Source organism: Balaenoptera physalus (genome assembly GCF_965194825.1).
Source record: "Balaenoptera physalus genome assembly, chromosome: 11".
Lineage (NCBI taxonomy): Eukaryota > Metazoa > Chordata > Mammalia > Artiodactyla > Balaenopteridae > Balaenoptera > Balaenoptera physalus.
In genome coordinates, this window is record NC_138896.1 from 104,600,666 (window position 1) to 104,621,979 (window position 21,314).

The 21,314-nt window shown below is 48.3% G+C and overlaps 1 protein-coding gene across 5 annotated transcripts in view; it reads left to right on the top strand.

Annotated features, from left to right (window-relative positions):
• Positions 1-21,314, top strand: part of SLC6A11 (solute carrier family 6 member 11) — a 193,319-nt gene that overhangs the window by 82,250 nt on the left and 89,755 nt on the right. For all 5 annotated transcript variants that reach the window (XR_014251414.1, XR_014251415.1, XR_014251416.1 and 2 more), the window contains exons 7-8: positions 11,380-11,483; positions 17,265-17,389. Coding sequence is in view for 1 of the 5 variants with exons in the window: in XM_082415714.1 (XP_082271840.1) it covers positions 11,380-11,483; positions 17,265-17,389 (229 nt within the window). In the remaining 4 variants the exon portion in view is untranslated. The remainder of the gene's footprint in view (positions 1-11,379; positions 11,484-17,264; positions 17,390-21,314) is intronic.

The window sequence follows — 21,314 nt, forward strand, 5'->3', positions numbered from 1 at the left end:
AGACTGGACTATACACCACTGCTTGGCTCTCCCAGGGCCTGGAGCCTCCTTGTGTGCCCTTTCTTTCCCTGGCTCTCTGCCTCTGTACCAGCTCCATGGTTCTTAGGAGAGAAGTGGTTGAGGCGGGAGATGACAAGGTTTCATTTCCATCTCAGTGCTTGCTCGGATGACACAGGAGAACGCACCTGCTTGGGGCTTGGTTTGTCCCAGAAGACCCTGGCCTTGTGTTCCCAGAAATGCCAGCTGGGTTCTGCAGTCCCACCGCTGATGCCAGCTCAGACTCCCCTGCCTCACTGGTTCTCCCAGGGGGAGAGGTGGGACCACTGCCCAGGGGTCATTTAGTAACACGTCGGGGAGTAATTCTGGTTTCCTCTATGACGGGGGCACCTCTGGCATTTAGAGAGTGGGACTGGGTGAGGCTAAACGTCCTACAACGAACAGGACCGTCCTGCACAATGAATGTCCTGTCCAGAAGGCCAGGAGCGCCCTCTTAGAGGAACACTTTAGGCGGAAGACCTTGCCCTCAAACGTAGCCCCCGAGGCCGTGTGGACAGTCCTGGGAACAGCGCAGCACCAAGAACGTGCTGCCTTCGGGCCTTGCTCATGCCCTCCATTGCTCCAAACCTCCTCTCTTTAGCCCTTTAGTAAAATGGGGCTCCACTGTCTCATGCGATGGCCTAAGGGGTAGACGTGCATGGCCCCAGGATTCTACCACATAAGGCACGGAGGTCATTGCCATCAGCCCAGTGCCAGCAACTGCTCGTCCACTCCCTCCACACTCTGTGACCAGGACACAGCCGTCCAGCCTCCGGGCAAAGGCCCAGCACAGTGACCCCGCTCCCTGCTCCACACAAAGGGGCCACCAGGGTCAGCCGACACACCCAGGCTCCCCTCGCCGCCCACGGTGCAACCCTTCAGCCCAGTGACACTTTGCTGGCAGGGCCTCTGGGCAAGGCTGGCTGCCCGGGGAAGGGCTGGCACCAGAGCCAGAGGCTGCAGGACATATTTCCAGTGGAGCTTCCAGGCCAAGAGCTTCTGCCCCTTCCCACCACTGTTCCCGCTGGCCCTGCCCGGCTGCCCAGCACATTAGCATTTAAATATATCCAGAGTCATCTCCCCCAAAGCCCTGTCCCCTCACTGAATCCACCAGGGAGGGAGCACTTGAATCCTCCTGCCTCGACTCCCTTCCTCATAATGGCCATACTGTATTCATCAGCGTCTGTATGTGGCATTAGCTGAGCGGAGAAGAGAGGGCGCCTAGCAACCCAGAGGGGGCTGCGAAAGAGGTGGGAAGGAAGTGATATTCACGTAATTATTCACTTCTACAAAAGCCGTTGTCAGGTACACACTGGAAACACAGCTGTTGCATTATTCTCCTAACCTACTTTTAATCTTCTGAGACTATTTGCCAATATAAATGGCCAAAAGAAAGAGCTTAATTCAGCTATTTTCTGCCGGGCCATATACGTTATGTTTTCACCTCGGTGGAAGGCTCTGCTTACAAAAGTGGTGTTGTGTGTGTGTTTGTGTGTCTGTGTGTGGCTGTCTGTCTGAAAAGAAAATGTTAAAGAAAGAAAAGGCTGTGGGTCATGAGCCCAGGACGGCCACCAAGCCCTGTCCTGGCTACTTGGATCCGAGAGCCAGACGCCGCATGTGCTGTTGGGTCTGGAGGTTTTAGCATCTTCTTGGCAGGGCAAGGAGCACGGGAGCAGTGGGGTGCTGGCTCCTTCCGCCCCTCCCTGTTGTACCCTAGCTCACGGCCCTAATGGCAGGTGACTCTGCTTTAGTGATGGACGGTGGCAGCATTTGGTACTGCTCAGAAATCTGATTAGTTCACCTGGTAGGGAGGGGGCTGGGATGGTGGGAAAGACCTGGGAGCCTGTTTTCATAACATGTACAGTGGAGAAGCTATTATACATGCTGTGTATAGCATTAGCCACATTAGAAGTGGAAAAGCATTAGCCACCAAATAAGGGAGCTGTACCAGGTACCCCATTACGTACTTTACGTTCATTGTATCTTTCTTTTGTGAACAAGGAAGTTGGGGCTCAGAGAAGTGAAGTAACTTGCCCAGAGTTGCACAGCAGGTAAATGGCAGTGTGGGGCTCCAGCCTGGGTCTACCTGACCCCGAAGCTCATGCCCTTTCCATTAAGCCCCAGTGAGGTGTGGAACCAGGCACCGGGGAAAAGCCCAGGTTTGAATTAGTCCCCTTCACATGATGTTCCAGTGCCTTCTCCCCAAGGTGGGCCAGGTTCCGGAGGTTTTGTCCCTAAGCCCAAGGGGACTCCTCACACAGTGGCCAGTGTGTACATCTCTCCAAAGCTAAATAGACGACAAACTCCCCCTCTCTGGGTGTTAGTTTTTTATCCATAAAAGGGAGATAATAATTGCACTGCCCTCAACAGTGAGTCTAATACTTGTGAAGTGTGTAGAACAGCCCCTCGTGTGTCATCGGTGCTTCCAAAGGTGAGCAGGAGCTCTGATGACTGGCTCCTCTCACTGGTGCTTTCCGGGCAGGATGGGTTAACGCTGCGTTTGTCAGGGACCTCAGAGCATCAGTGCAGCGAACACCATCTCCTCCAGGGCACAGGGACAGATGGACCAGGCCCACCTGCTGGCGCCAGCTTCGATCCCTGGCAGAGGTACTGCCCTTCTGCTCTGACTGGCGGCTGTTTGTAGACATGAAAGCACATTTCTGGGGGATCTTCTTTCTGTAGCCCGTGCTGCCTTAGACACTGCAGCAGGTCACATCTGCAGCTGCCCCTTCACAGAGCAGGGCCCTGGCCCCGCTGCCCCACGCCCCTGCCTCTCACCGTCCGCCCACGTGCTCGTCTCCACCAGATGCCGTGTTCCAGCGTATCTGCCTGTGTTTGTGGTCTGTCTCTCCTGCTAGAAGGTAAGCTCCCTGAGGGCAGGAGCTCCTGGAACTTCGCCTGGCACATAGTGGACACTCGGTGCTTGTGCATTGTGGGGAGAAAAGGGAAAAGAGGCTTTTTTCTTCTCCTCCAGATCTGTGAAGACCGGTAGATCCTGAGAAGGGATTAACATTGACTAAGTGCCTACTGTTGGAGTTTACGGCTGGGTTTCTGAGCACTTCCTCAGTGCTCTCCAAGAGCTGGGCTCTGTGCTGAGTATTTGTTTCACACACATCATCTTATTTAATCTTCTGTGCGCAAGAGAAGGAGGGAGGGGCTCACCACTACGCACACTGACCCTCTCCCAGGTCTCCCCAATCAGGGTAGTCTCTTCTCTCTAAGGGGTGAGAAAAAGACGTGATGCTTTTGCCCTCAAGCTTCTAGGAGATAGACATTCTACATATAAGGTCAAAGTGGGAAGAGGGAGAGAGGGCAGGCGTTTTCCGCGTGCCCCCCCGCCCCCACCAACAGCTGTCTCTAACCTGGGCGTGATGACGCCCACCCCAGGGCAGTGGGCAGGTCACAGGATGTAGGACGATGCCTTGTACACTGTAAAGTGCTGTCCGTGTGGACAGGGGCAGCGGGTACTAAGCATCCATCTTGACAGTGTAGCTCCTGAGCTTGGTAGGGAAGAGTGAGTCCTTGTCCGTCCATCCTTCCTTGCTTCTCCCGGCTGGGCCCCACTGATCCAGTTGGGAAGGAGGGTTACACCCTGATCCATTGCTTTCTGCACCTACTGTGCACCAGGGCTCATCGGAACAAGTTGCTCTGAAAGAGGTGAAGTTGTCCCAGAGCTAGGAGGGCGGGACCACTTCTCTTCCAAAGGGACTCTGCTCCCTGGTTCCCATGCAAATCTGTCCTCCAAACCTCTGAATGTGGACCGCCCCTGCCGCGCAGCCAGAACGCCCCCCATTCATTGCTGCAGAACATGGGGAGCGATCCGTTTCTCAGCTACTGACCCAGCTTCCTTAGGGTTTGTTCTGTGGAGACTATTTTCTCTTCAAATTGTGTTGAGAACTAGGAAGCCCTTTCTCCACTGAGCTGCCCCCTTTGTGGCGTCCTGGGAGATGCTGGTCAGTGGGGCTCAGTTGCCTGGTCTTCCTTTCACGGAGGTGGGGTTGCCTTTGTCCTGTTGACCTCGCAGCCACAGAGCTGCTTAAACCCCTGCCGAGAGTCCGGGCCTGCTCAGTGCACCAGGAGGCCCCAGCTTTTCTCTTTAAAATGTGGAGCCAGAACGCCTGGGCTTCAAACCTGACTCTGTCCCTTATTAGCTGTTTGACCAACTATGGATCCGTTTCCTCTTCTCTAAAGATGGAGGTGACAGTACTGCCTAGTGAGATGGTTATGTAAATTATGAAATTGTTCCGTGAGAGCCTTGCGTACACAGTAGGTTTTCAACAAATGGTGACTCAAGATTCCCACTTCCTAAGGCATCACCAAACTGGTAGAAGGTTCATGAATGTCCTGTTGGCCAGTTTTATTAGCCTCTCTTTGCAAATCATTCTGTCAAATCATTCCAGTGGCCACCATGATCTAGTTTGATCTCTGGGTGTTTGTGGAATTCCTAGTTGAAGAAAGAAATCACCTTAGATGAAAAAGACTTGGAATAATGCCTGTAGCAGAGACAATGCTTTGTGTTCACTAACCATCTATTTTTTCTCTTCCTGAGTGAAATGGGAAGAGACTTTCCCAGACTTCCTTGTCTTTATGTTGGGATCACGGGACTTGGTTCTGGTCAGTGGTGTGTGGGCAGAGTGGTATTAGTAATTCCCAAGTCTGGTTCTAAAAACTTCCCAAGCATGGGACTTCCCTGGTGGTGCAGTAGTTAAGAATCCACCTGCCAATGGAGGGGACATGGGTTCGAGCCCTGGTCCGGGAAGATCCCACATGCCGTGGAGCAACTAAGCCCGTGCGCCAAAACTACTGAGCCTGTGCTCTAGAGCCTGCGAGCCACAACTAGTGAAGCCCACGTGCCACAACTACTGAAGCCCACGTGCCTAGAGCCGGTGCTCCACAACAAGAGAAACCACTGCAATGAGAAGCCCACGCACCGCAATGAAGAGTAGCCCCCACTCGCCACAACTAGAGAAAGCCCGCGCGCAGCAGCAAAGACCCAACACAGCAAAAAATAAATTAATTAATTAAAAAAAAAAAAAAAAAAAAACACCTTCCCAAGCAAAGCTCCAGTAGTCTGTTCCTCTGCGTCAGAGGCTGTGCTGACCTGGGGGTATCATGATAAGGTAGGAGGGCTTGCTCGCTGTCATTGGGTGGAAGAGAGTCAGCCCCTCCACAATCTGCCATGTGCTTTGTGTAGGCGGGAAATCAACTTCCGTTGTGCTAAGCCATTGAGACTCGGGGTGTTATTGTTTATTTCAGCGTAGCCTTAACAAATACAGCTCCCCCAGTGAGTTCATTCGTTTCTTCCTAAACAAAGGTTGTAGGGAGGCTAACAGTTGGAACCCTGTGGCATTTTTGCAGCCACAGGTGTGTTTAAGAATACAGACGTGCATCAGGTATGCCTGTCTGCTAAGGAGTCCGATGGTGTAGAGTCCACATGAAGACATATCATGCTTCTTTGTGAGACTTTTTCAAGAAATCTAATCCTGAAGGTTCTCGGGCTCTGCAGGCCCAATAAGCATGTATCTCAGCAGAAAAGTTGAATCAACACTGGTTTATCAAATGTGGAAAATAGAAAAGGCCAGTGGAGAAAGCTTTGGATCTGGAGTCAAGGAGATGTTAAGTTAGTACTAAAATCCTGATGACTTGCAAATCTGTGTCTCAAGCCTAGACTGCAATATTTAGCCCTAGACGTTCTGCCTATCTCCTGAACAGCTCATTTGGTGCCTTGTCTAGACTATACTCGTACCCATGTCCCCCACATTGTACCTCAAACCTCCCTTTAAAAAACTGGCTCATGCTCTATTGTTACACCGCCATCCACCACATCCCTCAGTTCTGGGGATCCGTCTCTCACCTCCAGTCAAGACCAGTCTTCTTTAATCTGCCCTTTGAAAATGTCTTGAGAACCAAGGAGACAAGACGGCAACAGAAAAAAAATTTTTTTTAATTTTCCAGAATCTCCACACCTAAACAGAGAAACTAGGATAGTAAACAAAAAAGCCTCTGGATGGTACCTTCAGCATAACTAGGGGGCTCCATGAACCACAAAAGGTGAACAGGTAGGGTCAAACACCAACAGCAATAACATCTGCATGGTATCCACTCTATGGGATGAGATGAAGAGGAAGAGGAAGAGGAAGGCAAAGGGATACAGAAGGCTGAGAGACAGGAAACCCATAAATCTCTAACATGTATTCACCCATAGAAGGAGAGGGCTCTGGGAGTAGAATGTTGGTGCACCCATCTGAGAATGTCAGCTGAAACTAGGAGGGATGTATTCAGGCTGCAAGTCACAGGTGAGTGTGAGAGGACTGTGGGAAGTTCAGGCAGGGGTCTGGGACCTGGGAACTCTACAGACTGACCAGCTGAGGCTCTGTGGTCAGAGAGGAACCCCACATTGAGGAGAAACCACTGGAAGCAGAATTCAAATTGAGCAGGACAAAGACAGTAGAGGAAACAAAAAGAAATTCTGGATAAGAGTGGAGAACAGTAATTTCAGAAAGTACTCTCTGTGTGGCTGTAGTTTTAAAGACTTTTTGGTACTGTCGGAAGAGGCAACCCTAGACCTGTGAGGCCAGAAAATCTCCCTGGATCCTCTACACAAGAAAACCTCCTACTAACAGTGCCAAAAAAAAAAAAAAAAAAAAAAAGCATGTCACCTACATGTGAGCACCAGAAAAGGATTGCGATCAAGTCTCATACAAAGCTATTATAAGGAAAAGAATTAGGAGCCGAATAGTGTTCCTACAGATAATGAACACATTCCACAAAGACCCAGCAACTTAATATTTCACAACAAGCTAAAAGAAATGAAGAAACAAGAGATGCTATGAAACGCTAGCATAAATGAAATTGTTAGGCAAAAAGAAGATTTGAAAGGAGAGCTGACAGGAAGGACAGCTTATGAAAGCAAAAAAAAAAAAAAAAAATGAAGAAAGTTGTTAAAGAATGTAAGAAAAAGTGATAGGTATAGAAATAAAGAAGATCCAACATACAAGTCCCCAAAGGAGAAATCCAAGGTAATAGAAGAGAACACATACTAAAAACAATTATTCAGGAAATTTTTCCCCCTCAAATAAAAGAGGAGACTTGAATTTGTATCTTGAAGAAGTATATCACAAGCCTGGGAAAAATAACCCAGAATAACCAACATTAAGACATGTTTTTATTAGAATAATATTAGAATTATTGGACTTCCAAGAGAAAGCAATAAACCTGTTGATAATTCAGACAAAAAGAGTAAATGCTTTTATAAGGGGAAACAAATTAGAGTGGCGTCAGACTTTTCTACAGCATCACTTTGTGCCAGGAGACAACTAAGCACATCAAAGTCCTCAGGAAGAGAAAAAGAGAACCAAGGATTTTATATGCAGCCAAACCGACTTTCAGGTACAAAAGCCACAGATCGACTGTTAGGAACATGAAGGAACCCAGGAAATATATTTCCCATAAGCCTCTCCAGAGGAATTTACTAGAGAACAAGCTACAACAAAACTGACTGGAGAGGTATTAACATAATGGCTGGGGGTGAGCATTAAATTTATAATCACCTGTAGAACTCACACTAAATAATGGCAAAAGGGGGACAATATAATACGAAATGTTATCAGAACATTATCATATGTTCTGATAATGCAGATACAGTACAAGTATTAAAAACTGGGATAGAAGGGAGTGTGTATATGAAAAGTAAAGTAAATTCACATAATGTCTTTAGGTATTAACTGGAAACAAATGAATATTTCTTCAAATTAGATTCTAGTGTACCTCCTCCAGACAGCCAAGGGAAGAAAGAAGAGATGTGGCTAATTTCAATATTCAATATTCCTCATAGTAGGGAACCAGCAGGGGGAGGGCTAAGGGTATTATATGAGGGTGTTGATTTAATGGTAATCATCAGAATAAAAATGACAGCCTTTTTCCTACAGAGGTAGGGGAGCAAGAAAAAAAAAATCATTGAAAACACATTCCTCTCTCACGTGAACCTCCATATCCAATGTGTCCTCTTTCATCACTTCTCTAGTCTTTAAAGGTGTACCTCCTCCAGACAGCCTTCTCTGATTGCCCTAGCACATGTTAATCTTTCCCCTCCTCTACCACTCCCAGGTACTGGGTATCTTGTTCTCTGAATGTTTCATTTTATCTCACCTGCAGACAGAGATGGAGTGCTATAAATAATTGTGCAGTACCTCTTTCAGAGCCTGGCACAGGGTTCTGCATACAGAAGGCACTCAATAAATGCTGGGTCATTGGTAATTCAGGATTGATTGAAGAATTTGGGCTTAGAGCCCCTGGGTTTTTCTAAGATCTTAATGTTGCTATTAGTCAGAATTCTTTCTGCTTGAAGTGACAGCAGTCCCATTCAAACTGACTTAAGAAAAAGAGGAATTACAGGCCTCTGAAACGGAAATACTCTCAGGTAGGCCTGATTTCAGGTGTGGCTGGATCCAGGGAATTGAGTCATATCTCCAATATTAGTCTTTCTTTGCTCTAAACTCTGCTTTCCTCTGCATTGGCTTTATTCTCAGGCAGGCTCTTCACTCATGGTCAGCGATGACCCTCAGCAGTTACAAGCTTAATATCTCTAAGAGAAAAGAATGTGTCCCATTTGCAGTAGCTCCACTAAAAGTCCCAGGATTGAGTTTCATTGGCTTGGTTTGCATCATATGCTCATCCCCGAACCAGTCGCTGTGGCCAAGAGAAATGCTTTGATTGGCCTGGGTGGGGAAGAGGTGGTTTCTCAAAGTAAAATTGCGGTGCTGTTACCTGAAAAGGGGAGATGGATGCCGGGTGAGCAAAAACAGCAGATGCCTGTTTTAGTGCTGGGTGCAGTGAGCAAACTGCAAGAAAAATCCCCTGCAGGTGGAAAGCATGGTTTGAGGCCCCATCTTTGGGACGTGTGGATGGAAAGCTCTCTTGGGTGTTTTTGAGCTCACGGAGGGTTTATTTACCATGTGGGGAGGGTGGGACCATTCGCCATGGGGCCCAGTTGTGATGAAGCCCCCAGGTTTCCCACAGGTCTGGAGGCTTCTCTCACTCTGGTCTGTGCACTCAGTGAAGGTTCTGGGGAGAGGGACACCCCGTTTGCAGAGGCTTTAGAAACCACACGTGTTCAACTGCTGAGCATTCCAGCACCTTGCTCCTGGGATCTGGCTTTGCTTTCCGGGTTAGGAGCTGACCTGTGTTTTGCTTCTCCATATGGTTTACTGGCCTTACCGAGGAGAAAAGGGAGTGCACTGAGGTGGCAAATGGTGAGACTGAGGCAGAGCAGGAGCACATTAAAATACATCCATTTCTCTCCCAAATCTTCAACATTTTTTTTTTTTTTTGCATTGGGCCCTTCCTGTCAACATTTAAGCATCTTCAAGTTTCTCTGCTATTTTTTAAAAATCCTCCCTAAATTATTTTCTCTCTCACGACCACCCTGTCTCCCAACTCCCCTTTCTTTTTTTTTTTTTAAATTAATTTATTTATTTTTGGCTGTGTTGGGTCTTCGTTTCTGTGCGAGAGCTTTCTCTAGTTGCGGCGAGCGGGTGCCACTCTTCATCGCGGTGTGCGGGCCTCTCACTATCGCAGCCTCTCTTGTTGCGGAGCACAAGCTCCAGACGCGCAGGCTCAGTAGTTGTGGCTCACGGGCCTAGTTGCTCCGCGGCATGTGGGATCTTCCCAGACCAGGGCTCGAACCCGTGTGCCCTGCATTGGCAGGCAGATTCTCAACCACTGCGCCACCAGGGAAGCCCCAACTCCCCTTTCTTGAAAAAGTTTTTTAATATTCCCTCTTCCCATTTCCTCCTCACCGTGTCTCAGCCCGCTCTGATCTGCTGCCACCCCCTCCACACACACACATACACACACTTCATGAAAGAGCTTTCCCTATGTTCCTCATTTAGCGCTGAGACACTAAACCCGAAGGCTCTTTGTTAGAGGAAGACAATGTACCACTTTTCAGGTTGAGAAGCAGCATTGTGATCTTCACTTTTAATAAGTATTTCTTGAATGATTTAACAAGCAAGCAAATCCAAGGTAGAGTGACTGGTACTGTGTAATCAAATCCCCAAGAGAGAGGAAGTTAAGATAATTTGCCTGGAAAAGGCTGTGTTCTAGAGGGTTCTTGAAATCTGTAAAGTGCTGCCACATGGGAGAGGGAGATGTGGCCTGGGTGGCCCCAGATCTAGGAAAACAGGAAGGGAGATTTTCTCTCATTTTAAGAAATGCTCTAATGGTCAGAGTTCTCTAAAGAAAAAGAAAGGGGTTGTGTCAAAAGGTAGTGAGCTCCCCATCACTGGTGGTAGTCAAGCAGAGACTATTCTGTCAGAAGTACTCAGAAAACAGTCCTGTGTTGGGTGGGGGGTTACACCAGAGGTTTTTTGAAATTCTGGGGTTGGTTACACATGTTTCTCTAGAGGTGTGTCTCCTTGGACTTGCATCTGCCACTCCCAGCTGTGTGGTCTTGAGCAAGTTGCCCCGTTCTCTAGATGGCACTCGCTTCTCAAGCTTCAGTCTCATCAGCTGCATTTGGGTTTTAGCTCTGGTTTTTCCTTGGTAGCTTCTAGGAGCAGGGCTCAAAGAGAGCCCAGGGGAGTGTTAGAGAAACCACCATAATTCCTGTTGTGCGTGTCAGGCCTTCCACGGCAGGTTTTGTTGGAGGGAAGCTTGGAGACTAAGAAAGTAGTTTCCACATGTATCACATAGGAAGCCCAAATGCACCTCTTTGGAAAGGTGGTAAAGATTTGGTGGGAGGGCCTCCCCCATCTCACTTCCCTGTCCTCTGGCCGAGCGCACGTGGCAGAGTGAGAGAAGCCTCCAGACCTGTAGGAAAAATGAGGTTTCATTGTAACTGGGCCCCATGGTGAATGGTCCCCTGGTATACATGGTAAATAAGCTCTGTGAGTTCAAAAACACCAGAGAGAGCTTTTCTCATGGTAGTCTTAATCACAAAGCAGAAAAATCACTTGTTTTGGCTTCAGCAATCCTGAGAGGGAAGTTTATTCCCCACTTTGCAGTTCAGGAGACTAAGCCTCAGAGAGGTTAAGTAACTTTTCCAAGGTCACACAGCTGGAGCAGAGTCCTAAAACCCAAATTCTTGCTATTTGGTGAACTACTGTCGATAAAGTCCAGAAAATTCTGGTTTTAACTCAGGCCGTTTATATTTAATCACCCCAAGAATAGAACTTCTAAAAAAACACATTCCTGAGATGAGGACATTTGATTGTCCCTTTGTGGAGTCTTTTTGGAGGTTGGGTGTGGGTGGGGGCTTTCAGAGAACAGGGCCATCCCACCCACCCACCCCCTCGCCGCACATCTGACTTCTCTTTCTGCCAACTTCTTTGTGCCTTCCTACAGGTCTGGGTAGATGCTGGGACGCAGATCTTTTTCTCCTATGCCATCTGCCTGGGTTGTCTGACTGCTCTGGGAAGTTATAACAATTATAACAACAACTGCTACAGGTGAGCATTTCCCCAGGCCCTGCCAGCTCTCCACCAAACCCGAGAGCCCTCCATGCTGCCCGGCTAGTTCACGGTCATCTTCCCACCTTGCAGGTCTGGGTGAGGGAAAGAGGCCTGTCAAGAGAGGGGCGGCAGGGCACCAGCCATTCCAGGTGGAACTGGAGAGGACCCTGGGCTATTTGTCAGCCTCTCCCCACCCCAGGGTCAAAGAATGGTCCAACAGAGGAGCTAGGAGAAAACAAACATGATCAGAGTGCGTTCCAGGCTGCAAAGTGAGTCTACTCCGGGAATGGTATTCAGGCCTCCATCCTACCCTATACAGCAGAGCTTTATCCCAGGGTAAATGATCGGCCCAAGGTTACATGGCTAGTAAGTGGCAATGCTGGGACTTGAACCCAGGTCTTCTGACACCAAGGGCCTTGTTCTTCTGCCTTCTCTTCAGGAATTTCTTTCCTGCTTCTTCTCACTTGACTGTAGGGTCCTGTCCAGTCCCACTTGGAATGGCCAGTGCCCTGCTGCCCCTCTCTTGACAGGCCTCCCTCCCTCCCTGGCCTCCTGCAGCTGGCCACACCCAGCGTGGGGAAGGGGCCCACATGAGGAGGTGAGCCTGAGGCTGTGTGACCCTGGCTGCCTGGTCCTCATGCCTGCAGCCTGGTTTCTACCCTGAGGCTGAGTCCACAGAGGCCCAGGGACTTGGCCAAGGTCACCCAGCAGTGCCTGGCGGAAGTGAACTTTGCACCCTGGTCTCTAACTCTAGGCCAGTGGCCTGTTTGCTGAGGTCGCTGCACCCATGAATCAGTGCCTGGTCACAGATGGTGAATACGCAGAGATGGCTGGACAGCACATCTCTGCCCCCGAGTTCCAGAGCTCCTTATTCTAATGTAGAAACTCGTGGACTAATGGCAATGAAGCCGTCCCTGAACACAGATTCATTGGAAAAGGAAAGGTTTTTCAGCAAATGATTCTGAGATAGGATAAGTATTTTGGTGGAAGTAATTAGGATAGATCCTCACCTTGCCCCACATATGCACCATAATAAGTGTCAGATTGATTCAACAGTTAAATATTTTTTAAAAGAAAACCATCCTAAAATGAGGAGTAAAATATTGTTTTCATAATGGGAAAGATATGGAAACGTCAAAATAATTAAATCAGGAAGGAAGTGACAGATTGATTCACATAAATATCTAGAACTTCTAAATTTCTGGAAAGGTACACAGGAAACTGTTAAAAAGAACCACCTCTGAAGAGAGACACTGAGAAGTTAGAGATAGGGAGACAGGCTTTTTCTACCTATACCTTCCTGTACAATTTAAATGTTTTGTTTTGCCTTGTCTTTACTCTTGAGTACATATTGCTTTTATAATTTTAAAAAAGTCACATTAATACAAATGTTATCTATATACCTTCTGCATTACATCTCCAAACAAAACATTATGAAAATCATCTACAAAATTAAAGGGCATACTAACGACATATAATATGATACTCAAAGGGTTGGCACCCCTAATATGTAAAGATTACAAACAGGCCCGTATGAAAAACCCTAAAACACCAAGAGAAGAATCAGCAACACACTCTTAAAATAATGAGCTTATTTTCCTTAACTAGCAAATGAGCTGTGGTCTAAAAATGACCCCTGTTTGATGCAGGTGAGGGTACAGTGAGAGGGGCCATGTCACAGTCTGTTGGTGGGATGGGAACTTGGACGTGACAGCTACATCACTTGGTTGTTGTGTGGCTCAAGTGGGAGCATCATTTCAGAGAACTTTCGTCAGTGATGAAGTCCCTCCCGTGTTATTATCCCCATCTTCGAGGGAGGGAAATTGAGGCTCATGGATGTCATCCCCCCAGCTAGGTGTGGTAGACCGGGACTCTGGCCACGGTCTTCTAATCTCCATCCTACCACCCCGCTGCATCCTCCCTGAAAGCTGGCTTTGTGATTGCTTTACCAACCCGTTTGTTAATTCAGCCGTGTGCTGTATGTGTCACTAAGTGTGAGATGCCCAAAGTGCTACCTTGGGAGATACACACAGCTCCAGTCTATAGAGATTGCCACTTGGGGAAACCAAGGCAATGAAAGGGGGCAGATCCAACATGCTGGAGGAAAGGCCACAGGGGAAGCCAGTGAGCTCTGCTGTCCCTGGGCCGTTAGGCAGAGAAGTCATTGGGTACTGTTGGACAGAGGGATGTTAGAGAGGTGGGAGGTCAGACCAGGTTGTCCAGAAGAGCCTCTCATCCTTCAAGGCATTCACGGGAGGTGGGTCTGGGGGATGAGGTGTAGCACACTGTCAGCCATGATACAAAATAGAACCACGGGTAAGAAGAGAAGGGCGCAGGCACAGGGAGGGCAGCGGGCAGACCTCTGGTCCGGGTCGAATGTGACACCCTCCGGATGCTGGAGGGGGGTGCTGTCTGCATACAGCTGTCAGCACATCAGCAGCCAGCGTCCAGTGCGGGCCCTCTGTGCTGGGCATTGCGGAAATTTCTAGGTCACTGTCCATCACCCCCAGCTCGGCCGTCAGCTCCATGAGGACACAGTCTGGGTCCTCTTGTTCACCACCATTCCTCAAGCCTAGGAGAGCGCTGGCTGAAGTGTAAGGAAGCAAGGAAGGAGCCACACCATTATACAGATGAGGAAACTGAGGCCGGGGTAGGCCACTTGCTCGATGGAACGTGGCTTTGAACCTGGGCCTTTCTGGCTCCTGCACCCCTATCCCTCACTCCCAGGCCTGGCCAGTTCTTCCCCAACTACTACAGTCAACAAGGATTTGGCCGAGAATGCCTCGTTATCAGGCTGTGTCTCAGGGCAGTGGCAATAGCAACTTTCTTCCTCGCCAAGCACGTGGGTGAAATATGCTGACTGCCCCAGATCCCTTCTGCTTTCCCCTCCAACAGGCAGGTTTTTTCCCCTCCTGTCAGCAGCAGGAAGCAAATCCCCTAGGTGACATTACAAAATCTGAGGGCTCCTTTTATTTCTGTTTCCAAATTGTTCTGTGAGCAGATCTTCCCAACTCAGAGGGAGTAAATTAATACCCTCTCTTCCGACAGCATAATAGCTTCTGGAGGTCTTCAAAGCCCAGCTCAGCTCCTGCCAACTTCAAAGCGCTTCTTACGTAGCTTTTCACCTAGAAGGTGCCCCGTGGGGAAGGAATTAGAGGGATGGAGATGGAGCAAACCAGGTGGGGAAAATCCTCACTTGAGAACACAGGCCGCTAAGCTCTCTCTGCTTGGAGGTTGGGGTGCTCCAAGGAAGGGGGTGCAGGGCACAGGACTGGAAGCACCTCGGGTCTGCTCAGAGCTTCTGTTCCTCTGTGATATGAGGACGTCACTCAGGGTGGGGGGGGGGGGCAGGGAACCTTGCGATAAGGGACATTTGTTTTCAACAGCCACATGGACGCCCAAAGATTGTTTTCCAAAACTCAGGATTTAGAAGTCTGAATTCTTAGGGAGCATTGTTACTATGTAGCTCCTAGAAAAAGAGTGGGCTTTGGTGTTTGAGACAGCTAGATTCACATCCCAGCTTCCCCGGCAGATGACAAAAGAGTTTGAGTGTGTGACTCTCCTCCCTGGGCCTCGGGATTCAGTGACAATGTTCAACACTGCAGGTCCAAAAAACACAGGCGAATTCCAGAATGGAGAGGCTATGGAGAAAACACTTTGCTCACCAGTGCTGCACTGGTGAGATAAGTCAGGGGCCAGAAACAGGCATGCAGGGCAGATTTACCCCAGCCTTAGGAATAACTTTGCCCTCCTGGGCTGAGCTGAATTTCCCTTAGAGAGGAGGTGATCAGTCTTGCAGATAAAGTCTCCAGGCCTGCCAGCCCAGCCTCTGTCCACAGCGCCTGAAGAGTTCTGTAAAGGGACCTGTATCAGTCCCTCACTGCCACAAGAATGCTGTGTAACAAGCAGCCCCAGAACTCAGTAGCTCACCACAACAAGCATTCGCTTTTATTGCTCACCAGTCTGCTGGTCAGGTGGGGACTCTCTCCTTCAGGCTGTGGGTTGGACAGGTTTAGCTCCAGGGTCCAGGCCAGGCTCAGGCCAGCTCCATGTGTACATTTTGGGGTCCAGACTGCAGGGACAGCAGCTCCCCTGGAAAAGTCCTTCTCATGGCAGATCACAGAAGGGATAAAGGACAAGACCAATTGCACAAGCACATCTCAAGCCTCCGCTTGTGTCACACCTGCTGATAGCTCATTGGCCAAAGCAAGTCACGTGGCTAAGCCCAAAGTCACTGGGGCAGGGAAATACACTCTACCCCAAGGAAGAAGGTATGGAAGTGACCACTTGCTGAAAAATGACTTAATCAATCACAAGGCCCAAGAGACCCTCTTATCCAAGCCACCTTGTCATATAGCTGGTAAGGTCAGGCCCAGAGAGAAGGTATTACAAGGGGAATTGGAACCCAAGGCTCCTGACCCCCAGTCTAATGCTCTTTCCACCATGCCCTTGATTCCCAGGGTCAGTGCAATGCAACTGGGGGTCACAGTCACCAACATCAGTGTAACCTTTGGTTGCATTACAAAAAGTATGGTGTCAGGAGAAGAGGAGGTGAGAGTCCTGCTCTGTTCTTGAGTCGAGTGCGCAGTCCTGGATGTGACATTGGAAGAGGGTCTGGACAAGCTGGAGTGAATTTCAGATCGCGAGCAGGATGAGGAACACTGATAAGGGAACTGGGAGGTCTAAATGAGCGAGCTAAAACCTCAAGGGCATCTGAAGGGGATATCTTCAGATCTTTAGGCTGTTAGGGAGGGTAGAACTAAAACTCCCCAGAGGAGGTGGATTTGGGTCGAACACAGCATGAGGAAGTTCTTACACTGTGAGCGGCAAGAGCGGTCGGGGAAGCAAAGCGCCACGGAGCAAGGTGACTGGTCCTGCTTGCGAGGGCGGGAGCCGAGGCCAGCTCGCCGCCACTGCAGGGATGCTCCAGGCTGGTCATGCTTCAGGGAGGAGATTGGACAGAACACCCAGAGCCCCTCCCTTTGAAGTGGAGCATCTCGGGTGTTGTAAGCCCGATTCCTACGTGCACGCTCTGTGGCGTCTGAGATCCTGAGAGGCTGATTCCCTGACCCATCTGCATGAGGATGCACAGCCCGAGGTTGAAGGGACCCGGATGTGAGGGTTCCATCTTCTGCATCTTGGCAAAGCCCTGTCATTTGTAGTCTGAAATCTCTTGGGTCACGGCTTTATGCTGCTGCTTCTTTGCTGTGAGCCCTTCGCAAGAGCAGGGAACAGTCACTGCTCTGGTGAAGCCCCCATGAGGAGTCTGGCCTGGGAGGGGCTGCCCTTCGCAGCAGAAGAGCAGAGGCTTGCAGTGAGGTCTGGGAGATGCCGCTCTGGTAAAGAGCTGGGCCAGGAAGGGTGTCTCTCCCAAGGCTGCTCCACTGTCGGGGAAGCAGTCCTTTCTCTCAGAGGCTTATATCCTCATGTTTTGAGCTCCTAGAAAATCAATCCTCTCTTGCTTCCCTTGGTTTTCTCTCCTACCAGGAATTTGGAGGAGCGATGGTTTGTCTCCAAGTCTTTCCTCACCGGTTGTGCATTTTCCCACTTGCCAGCTTCCCTTCCTTCCCACCCCCTCTCCATGCTTCTGGTCTGTGACCTACCTTACCTTCTAGAAATGCAGGAGAAGCTGTGTGATCATGGGCCAGCCACCTACCCTCTCTGAACCACGAGGGCTTCCTCAGGCAGCAGGACAGCCATGGTGCTCAGACAGAATGTTCCAGTACTGCACCGGTTCCACCCGCCCTGACCCGAGCTTCTCTCGCTGCTTCCCCACAGGGACTGCATCATGCTCTGTTGCCTGAACAGTGGCACCAGCTTCATGGCCGGGTTTGCCATCTTCTCGGTTCTGGGCTTCATGGCATATGAGCAAGGGGTGCCCATCGCCGAGGTAGCAGAGTCAGGTAAGTTTGCCAGAGAGAAACTATGATCTTCCTCCTCAACTTGGTCTTCTCCTGGGCTCAGGTCGGGCTCAGGTCTCAGGAGGGGGCCCACTGTCCATCCACAAACCAGGCTCCTGGGAGGGAGCCACCAGCCCAGAGAACCGTCACCTGGTCGACCACAGGAGCTTTCACTGGCCTCCCTGCCTCCCCTATTGTCTCCTCTGTTCCATGCACCTCTGACCCTGCAGAATGATTTCTTTTTTCAAAATGCAAACCTGGACATGTCCTTCCCTGACGAAGAGCCTGTTTTGGCTTCTCCTAGGGCTGACCTCTCAGTGTGGCCCCCAAGGCCCTGCACTGCCCAGCTCCTGCGGTCTCACCCTCCACCTCACTTCCCTGTGCTCACTCTGCCCCACCACACTGTGGTCTGCTTTCACTTCTGCAACATCGCTCTCTCCCTCCCTGCCACTCCAGGACCTTTGCACACGCTGTTCCCTCTGCTTGGAGGACTTCTCTCCCTTTCCTTGTTCTAGATGTAGAATCACCATGAGTGCGACATTCCTAGTGTAAGATGACATGTGTTTGTATCAAACACACCACAGGTAGGGTTATTGCTGCTAAGGTAATTGTGCAAAATGGTGAATAACTCTCCCCTTGATTTACATTTTTTTGAATTCTGGGAAAATTCAGTGTATAGTTAAAAGTACAAAAATAGTTTGCATTTACATAACAGAGTTAGCCTCTCACTTCCAGTACATCTAAATAGGTTTTTCACCTGCAAGAATGTGTGGTAGGACAGTTAGTCGGGAGCGTCACAGGGGGCCCAGCCTCCCTGGCCTCCATCTACTCAATGCCGGTCATGCCCTCCATTTGTTATGACGCACCCCTGGGGCTGCGTTCCCTACACTGAGTACCCTAGTCTGGGGTGTGGCTGCTTTTGCCTGACGCGCACAGAGAGGGAAGCACCCCTCTGACCCACCAAACTGGGCAGGGTGGTAGATGTGGACACTGGAGCAGGAAGCTGGTTGCCAAGCTCTGCTTCATGACCACTCGGGCTCCACCTTCCTCTGCATGGTGTCTGTCAGAGGGACAGACAGTCCCTGCTGAAATCAGGGGGCCAGAGCTGGACCAGAGGATATTAATATGATCGAAGCGCTCAATCATCGAGCGCCTGCTCTGGGCAGGAACCGTCTCATAGGATCCTCGACTCAGCCCTCCGAGGTGGCAGTTTTGCTACCCCCATTTTACAGATGAGAAAGGTGAGGCTCAGAGACGTGCCATCACTTATCCAAGGTCACACAGACTGGAAAGAACAGGGCTAGATTTAATCCAGGCCATGCTCTCACCACTCCATCCCGTTGCCCACTGGGGGCAGGCACCTGGCACTTCACGAAACATTCATGTTCCTCCCTCGCTTTAAACCATGGGGAAGCCCTGTGAGGAGGCAGCATTACCTTCTCTATGGGACTTTTGCCCTCTCTGAGGGACCTTTGCCCTCTCTGAGAATCTGCTTCCTCCTCTGTAAAATGAGCAAACTAATTCCCACCTCAGGTGTTGAGTGCTATAGGATATCTACAGCACTGTGTCACTCCTGGTGCCAAGCAGGTAAGCCTGCTCTATGGTTAGGGGTGTGAATCAGACCAAGATCCCCTTTAGGAGTTCCGGCCATTTGGATAAATTGCATGTTGCAAGTAGGTAGCCCCGTCACCCTTCTCAGCAGGTTCTTACAGGGAAATTTACAACTTTAAATACCTAATTAGAAGGAAGGTGGTTTTTTTTTTAACATCTTTATTGCAGTATAATTGCTTTACAATGGTGTGTTAGTTTCTGCTGTATAACAAAGTGAATCAGGTATACATATACATATATCCCCATATCCCCTCCCTGTTGCGTCTCCCTCCCACCTTCCCTATCCCACCCCTCTAGGTGGTCACAAAGCACTGAGCTGATCTCCCTGTGCTATGCGGCTGCTTCCCACTAGCTATCTATTTTACATTTGGTAGTGTGTATATGTCAATGCTACTCTCTCACTAGAAAGAAGGGTTTAAAGTAAAAAATTAAAGTTTTTATCGGAAGAAGCTGAAAAAAAAAGTACAAATTAAACCCAGAGTAAGTAGAAGCAAAGAGATAATAAAGGTGTGCTCGCTTTGGCTGCACATATACTAAAATTGAAGCAATACAGAGAAGATTAGCATGGCCCCTGCGCAAGGATGACACGCAAATCCGTGAAGCGTTCCATATTTTAAAAGTAAATAAATAATAAAGTTAAGACATATAAACAATAGAGAAAATTTTCAAAGCCAAAATTTGGTATTAGAAAAGATAGCAAAATTTATAACACCCTGGCAAGGCTAATCATGGAAAAAAACGGGAGAAAACACAAATTACTGATATCAGGAATGAAAGAGGAGATATGGCTACAGATACTCTAGACATTAAAAATGAGAATAAGGAAATATCATGAACAACTTCAAGCAAATATACTTGATAATGTAAATTAAATGGACAGATTCCTAAAAATACATAATTTACTTAAACTGACTCAAGAAGAAATAGAAAAACTAAATGGCTCTATATTTTGAAAAGAAACTGAATTCATTGTCAAAAATCTTTCTACCAAGAAGACTCCAAGCCCTGCTGGTTTCACTGGCAAGTTCTACCAACTGTTTAAAGAATAAATAATATCACTCTTACACAAACTCTTTTAAAAATTAGAGGAAGTAAGAGTATCTGAGGACGACAGCTATATAGCTACATATTTCCCCATTTTCCCCAAAAAAAGAAAAAAACAAGAAGGGAAAAGTATATTCTGTAGAAAACTATGCCCCCTGCATAACCTGAAGCAGAAAATGTTGAAGCTGCAGATAACTGTAGCAGAAAGAAAAATCACCAATCCCAGTTCACAGTCTCCACCGCAAAGGCAAACCGAGAAAAACTGTGGACAGACAGAAGATAGAGGCTAGTGAAAGGACCTAAGAGTGATTTGGAGCAACCACCAGAAAGATTAAATCTACTCTAAACCTGAATGTACTGGAAAGGATCCAGACAGATCCCTTAGCAGGGACTACAGAGAAGGGATTCAAGGTAGGTGTGATTTCAAGGGGCATGGGCCATTTAAAGGGGCAGGCACATTTTAAAGGAGGTACCATTTGAAACACAAAGCTTCTTGGGGAGAAAAAAGGCAAAAAGAAAGGGAAAACACCCTTTTACAATGAGATGGTGAAGGGAAACCAAGAAAAGGGGATTAAATGTAAATACCTGCAAAACAAAAGAGAACCATAAAGTCAGGGTGTGAAAATTGGAGCTCACCCTTCCCCCATCACCAGAACAAAAGGCTGCTAATGTGCCTGGACTTTGCAGTACTGGCAGAAGAGGGCACTGTTAAGCTGGGACTATTGTAAAATACCCAAGAACACGAACAAGAGAAAAGTCAAGTCCCTGCAGGACTACTATAGCGAATCAGGAGTAGAAAGTTCCCACGTATCTATGAAGAACCACACTGTGCCTCTGAAAACCAACCATGAAATAGAAGAAAATTGTAAGTCAACACTCCAAACAGAATTAAATATACTCAAACAAGCATCTGAGGATGTGAAAAAACTCTTTGAACCAGAAATTTTAACAAATGCATGAGGAAGAGAACAGGAATGAATGAAAAGGGAGTTGATTGAAATCAGGGAAAAAATGAGAAAAAAGGAAAGATATTATTATCTCAGAAATGAAGAATAAATTGCAAAGTATCAAATGGAGAATAGTCTCAATAAAAGGCATTTTTAAAAGGAAGGAAAACAACCAAGTGAATGAAAATGACATAAAGAAGTAAAAATGATCCCTCCAAAAAAGTAGAGGGAAGACCAGCAAAGAAGAAAATATTCATATTATCAGAGCCCCTAAAGAAAAATAAATAAATAAAACAATGGAACAGAGGTAATATTTAAAACTATAA